The 5506-nt window shown below is 54.5% G+C and overlaps 1 protein-coding gene across 1 annotated transcript; it reads left to right on the top strand.

Annotated features, from left to right (window-relative positions):
* Positions 1–7: 7 nt before the first annotated feature.
* Positions 8–4929, top strand: LOC113477708 (heme-binding protein 1-like). The gene is made up of 4 exons (XM_026844202.1): positions 8–219; positions 2838–2979; positions 3096–3279; positions 3433–4929. Exons 1-4 carry the CDS (start codon positions 136–138, stop codon positions 3605–3607), a joined length of 585 nt encoding a protein of 194 aa, XP_026700003.1. The 5' UTR covers positions 8–135; the 3' UTR covers positions 3608–4929.
* Positions 4930–5506: the final 577 nt, after the last annotated feature.

The raw sequence follows: 5506 nt of genomic DNA, 5'->3' as shown, positions 1-5506 counted from the left end.
AGGGCGGGGTTTGGCCCTGGCCGGGGCCCTTCCGGGGCTGAGAGCGCCCTGCGGGCCGGGCCCGATGCGCCGCGGGGCTCCCGCCGCTCGCCAGCCCGGGCGAGCCTCGCCTTTCCGCTGCTTCGCCTTGCAGACATGGCCGGCCCGATCGTCCAGATGACCCGGAACAACCAGACTCGCGAGGCCGTGCCCTACGTTACCCTCTCGCAGCGTGAGAAGGTGAGGCCCGCTCCTCTCTGCTGTTTTCCCCCGCTGCCCACCCGTGGTGAGGCCGGTGCGGGTGCTGCCCTCAGCCTGGGGAGCAGGAAAGAGACTTCCTTGCAGAGGAGGTGGCCCTGTGTCATCTCGCACACACCAGCCTCGCAGGGGTCTCTGCAGAAGTACTGCATCCAGGATGGCAGCTCTGGATTGGTGCAGTATTCTGCCATTCTTGCATCTTCTCCTGTGTTGATGGCCATGCTCGGTTTTCCAGACTTCGTTTGAAAATCAGACTAGTCTTGCCTGCTCTCTCTCATCTCCTGAATTCCAGCCGCCTCCTTTACCAACCTATCCTCTGCTGGTGTGGGCACAGCCAAGAGAGTGAGTTTTCAGTTCAGTCTGCTCCCTGCCTGCCTTGCTCAAAACACCTCATTGCATAGCTCAGAGTCCTGCTGGGTTTGTGTTTGTGCTAGTTATGTGGCTGCTGGTTGAGCTGGAGATCTCAGCTGGCACAGGATAGAGTTGCTTCTGTGGGAAACATAGGGCCCGGGGCCCTGACTGTCAGAACTGAGCATGTGATGGTAGCTTCTGCCTGAAGATCTCCTGTTCTTGCTGGTTAAGTTGCACGCCTCCTCTCACGTCTTTACACAAAAGGATTCTTCTGAGCCTTGAGAAATACCTGTGAAGAAGTGCTCGTCAGACTGGTTCCTGTGTCTCCACAGGCTTGGTTGGGCTTGCTACCAAGATGACATCTGTCAGTTGTCCTCTATATGAGGAGAGCTTAACCAGTTTCTTCTGGGATGAGGTCTAGCATTCCTGCCTGTAAAACACATCTGAGCATGTGGGTTGTAAAGCTCTGAACTAGGGCTTCACCACACTCCTTCTTCCCCCGTTCTTCTGGGTCCCAGGGACATAGTTTGGGCTCTTCTCTACCTATGCTAGTCCCAGGCAGGAATGGGGCCCCATGACTTTGTGAGGCCTGAAGATCTTTTGTTGCTATTGGCATCCCCTCTGTGCCTGAGAAGGATTCTTGGAGTTTGATTCTGGGTCTAGATGAGGAGATGGGAGCCACTTTCTGGCATTAGTGCTGAGGGGACTCTCAAGCAGGGGCCCTTAAGGACCCATTTCCCAGGCTCGGGCAGTTTGGTAGCATTTGGTTGCTCCACCTGAGCTGCCAGTGCTACAAGCTGTCATCCTCTTGGAGGCAATTGAATTATTAGGCTACCTACAGAGTCTTGCTCTGTCGGTACTCAGTCAAATTCCCCAGCGTGTTGCAGGGACCTGTTGTCACTGGGTCTCTGTGAAGCATCTTTACTCTTGGTCAAGTCTAATCTTCTAGAGTGCTGGTGCTTAATATATGGATCAGGCTGTGGAAGGACCAGACACTATGCCTTGCTGGGTTGATAGGTTTATTTGCAGATGGTGTGGCAAGTAAGAGTTTCAAATAGTCTAGAGGGTCTGGCGGTTTCCTTGCTTGGAAAATGCTCTTGCTCTGTTTTTCTTGCTGGACAGTATCAGGCATAGCCCTATCTAGAGGGTGAATGCTGGCTGGCCTGCAGTGTTTTGGGGCATTTTCTGGCACCCCACTGATGCACATGAGCAGCCCAGATGCCTTCCTTCTGCCTTTGGTTTGGCTTTCTGAGTAGAAGTCTGATCTGGGTGGAGGCACAAGGAGGCTGCACTCAGTGTTGAGGCTGGTCACAACTTCCTGCCTCGCTCACTGCTGGTACAGCTGTGGAGCACAGATGTTTGGACAGGTGCCCTGAGCTCTGTGTAACAAGTTGTCTCATGACTGCTTTAATCTGTCTGAAGAACATGCTGAGAGCAGGAAGATAGGTCATGGCTACAACTTCCCAGCTCCTCTTTATGCAGTACCTGTGGTTATAACCATGCCATGAGCTGAACTGTGAACAGATCCAGATGCAATTTCCCCACTCCCCCTTCCCCACTTCTGTGTTGCGTTTGTCTGAAAGACTGGGCATCTGTGCTGGAAATAGAAATTCTGACCCATCCTGCAAAGCTGTCCCCTCTGCACCAGCTGGTTCATGTCTCTTCTTCCTCCCGTCACTTGGTATGGGAGAGGGATCTGAGACGAGTTTTGAGTTTTGTTCCAACCTTCACAGCTCTTCTGGGTGCTAGAGTAGTTCTGCCAGACTTTCCCTTCTACCGGGCAGGAGGCTTTTTGCTTGTTATCCTCTGTGCATGCAATGCTCTGAGGAAAAGGCACTGCACCTGAGAATAACGTTAAACCTTACTGGAGGCCTTTGGGTGCCTGGAATCAGGAACGTCCTTGTGCGTAAGCAGGACAGTGACTGGAGAGGAGCAGGAAGTCCTGTGTCTCTTGCTGAGGATTCCTTGTGCATGCCAGGAGCCTCTAAGCCTCCCTGCACCATGGCCCCTCTGTGTGCTTTTCCTTTTGCTGACTTTTGCCCAGTGCCGTTAAGTGGTGTTGTCTGAAGGGTGTGTGATGACAGTTCCCTTGCCTTCTCTGGCCTCCCCTGCAAATCACTATCAGGGGCTCTCATCTTGGCAGGGTCCTCTCTCCCCACTTTCTGCCTGTCAGTGTTGGTTTTGCCACCCAGCTGTTGCCGTGTTGTCAGTGTTTAACTCTGACTTGGCTTGTCTGTGGCCTGTTTCAGTGTGAGGAAGCAGCCTACGAGGAGCGGCAGTACCCAGCAGGGAAGTGGGCATCTGTTACCAAGGGGGAGCCCATGTATGAGCAGAGCATCTCCATGAGCTTCATGAAGCTCATGCGCTACATCTGCAACGAGAACTCTGTAGGTGTGTGCAGGCGGGGGCTGGAGGGAGCTGCCACTCTTCACCTGGAGTGAGGAGGAGGGCTGCCACCACTGACCAAGCTATCTCACTGTGCCCACTGCCTTCCTACCTCCTTCCAGGTTGCTACCTGGGGATGACAGTCCCAGTGCTCAATGAAATCCACCTGACCAAGGAGGGGACCAAGCTGGAGCGTGAGGTCATAACTGCCTATTACCTCCCAGGAGAGTTCCAGCAAAATCCCCCTGTTCCCATGGACCCTGAAATCCACATCACCGAGAGGGCACCGCTGCGGGTTATAACCAGGTGACCCCAGTACCAGAGGTGTTAGCTCAGCTCAGCAGCAGTGTATGAACTTCCTGCGCAGCTGCTGTGGTTCCTTGGGTAGGGAGATGGGAGCCATGGCTGTGGGAAGGGGGAATGTGCTGTCTCTCTCTTATGTTTCTCCCTTTGCTGCAGGGTTTTCTATGGGATGACTACTGAGGAGACAATTCTACGAGAGATCAGTCTCTTCTGGGAGCTATTGGGCTGCACAGACACTGTGCTCCGGGAAACCTACATTGTGGCTGCTTATGAAAATCCCAGCATCCCTCAGCGCCGCAATGAGATCTGGTTCATCTGCCAAGCAGAGTGAGTCTCCTCTGTGACCACAAACCATCCTGTGACTGGACCTGGTGTAGATGGCAGTTCTGACCCAAAGGGGACAAACGCATATCCTGATCCACCATTCACCCACAAAGTGGCAGACCAAGGAGACTTGCAGCTACATGGATGGTGGGGTTTGAAGCGGGAAAGGGCTTGCTGCAAGCAAGATGTGGATCCTGAACGTTTCCTGCTAGGGTGGCTCTCTTTGGGCTGTTGGGTGCCTCCCTGGCTGTTACTCACCATCCCTCAGCCAGGACCAGGGTGCTGGCAGCCTTTGTCCATCAATTGTGGGTGCTTTTTTACAGACCTGCTACAAGCTGAGAGGGATGGGTCCTGACAGCAACAGCAGCACCGCTGTGTGTTGTGTTGTGCATTAATCAGTGAGTTTCACATCCATGAATACCGTCACGCTCTCCTGCGGGAAGCTAGCAGTGCCAACAGTAAATAAATCCAGCTCAGACCACTGCAGTTGCAGATGGTGATGATGGGGGGTGCCCAGGTTGGCTTGGGAAGAGCCTTGCTCTCTTCTCACAATGCTTCAGAAGCCACCGGAGGACTGGTCTGTGGCTACTGGCAAAGCTGCAGTGCCACGTGCCCTGCTGGGGCAGCTCCATGGTTGCCCAGGCCTTTCTGGATGTGGTAGCGGTAGGGGCTTCTTGTGCAGCTCCAGGCCGGCACCACCATGCAGGGCAGCAGGCATGCTGTGATCCTGTGATCCACAGGCTTTGCTGAGTCAAGGCTTCAGCATCCTCTGAGATGGATCCAGCAGCACTCTCGGGGATGCTACAGGGTGTCTGATGGTGAGCCTTTAATGCAGCAGTACCAAAAGCAGCCAGCATTTAGGAGGCTCAATGAGCCAGCTAGAAAGCTGGTGTTAAGAGCTGCAACTGCCGAGGCCGGTGTGACAGAGCTGCAGTAGGCTCCACAGGAGGCATTTGGGTGGGTAGGGAGACTGCTCCCATAAATCCAGTCTCAGCAGAACCCTCTAGAACTTAGTTTGAAGTTTCAGAAGGCAGCTCTGGATGCATGGGGGATCACACCACCTAACATGCATGCTGAAAGACAAAGGCGCGCTTATTATATACAATAAAAGAAATAAATATTCATGTAATATCCAAGAAGTACTTGCCTGTTTCTGGGGAGTCTAGCGCATATGTTGCACATTGTGCAAGTGTACTAAAATCTGGGAAAGGGTCTCTGAGGGGCTTCCATGGGGGTTTTCAGTGGTCTGTGGTGGTCTCTAGTGGCTGTTGAAGAGGTGTCTCTTAGTGTCCTTCCCCTGAACTCGTGAGTCTTTTTTTCACACAAGGTTCTGTCTTAACTCATTGTCTGTAAAGTTTCTCACGTTCCTTACCTTGGTTTCCACAGATGTCTGCTGGTTTATTTGCCCTCCCTGGGATGTACCCATCACAGTTGCAAAAATTATGTCCTTGGGTGCATTCTTGTCTGAGGCCCCTTACAATTGGTATCAACTGCTTGCAGGCGCTAGCAGGCACCGTGGCCTCCAGCCTGCGCGGTGAAGGTGGTCAGGCCAGCTCGCGCTGCTGTACCCCCACTTCGGGCGATGTGGAGGAGCAGCAAGGGGCAAGCAGCGTGTTGTCCAGCCGCCGGGGCTGTGCCTCCAGCCCGCTGCCTGTAGCAGGGCGCAGGGCTCCCGGGTGCCCCTTTGCTTTCACAGGGCGGGGGGGCCTCAACAGCGGTACAGCTGGGGAGCACCTACCGTCCGTCTAACAACCAGCACGCCTGCGAGGAGCCCCTTGGCGGGAGGGGGGCTTTGGTGCCTCTTCGCTGCTCCGGACACCCCACCTTGGGGCTCGCTGCAGACGGCAGCGGGGGGACCCAGCGCCCCCAGCTCTCCCGGCGGGCTCTTCGCCTCGAGCAGCGAGCC

The sequence above is a fragment of the Athene cunicularia genome (genome assembly GCF_003259725.1).
Source record: "Athene cunicularia isolate RWA chromosome 3 unlocalized genomic scaffold, athCun1 chr3_part1, whole genome shotgun sequence".
NCBI classification, from domain to species: domain Eukaryota; kingdom Metazoa; phylum Chordata; class Aves; order Strigiformes; family Strigidae; genus Athene; species Athene cunicularia.
This window is presented reverse-complemented; position numbering and strand designations above follow the sequence as displayed.

What these genes read in the sequence shown, in the direction of transcription:
- LOC113477708 (XM_026844202.1), top strand. Translation starts at nt 136, where the DNA reads ATGGCCGGCCCGATCGTCCAGATGACCCGGAACAACCAGACTCGCGAG. An exon ending in CCCTCTCGCAGCGTGAGAAG is followed by an intron (nt 220 to 2,837) that starts GTGAGGCCCGCT and finishes GGCCTGTTTCAG; the next exon opens with TGTGAGGAAGCAGCCTACGA. An exon ending in CCGCTGCGGGTTATAACCAG is followed by an intron (nt 3,280 to 3,432) that starts GTGACCCCAGTA and finishes CCTTTGCTGCAG; the next exon opens with GGTTTTCTATGGGATGACTA.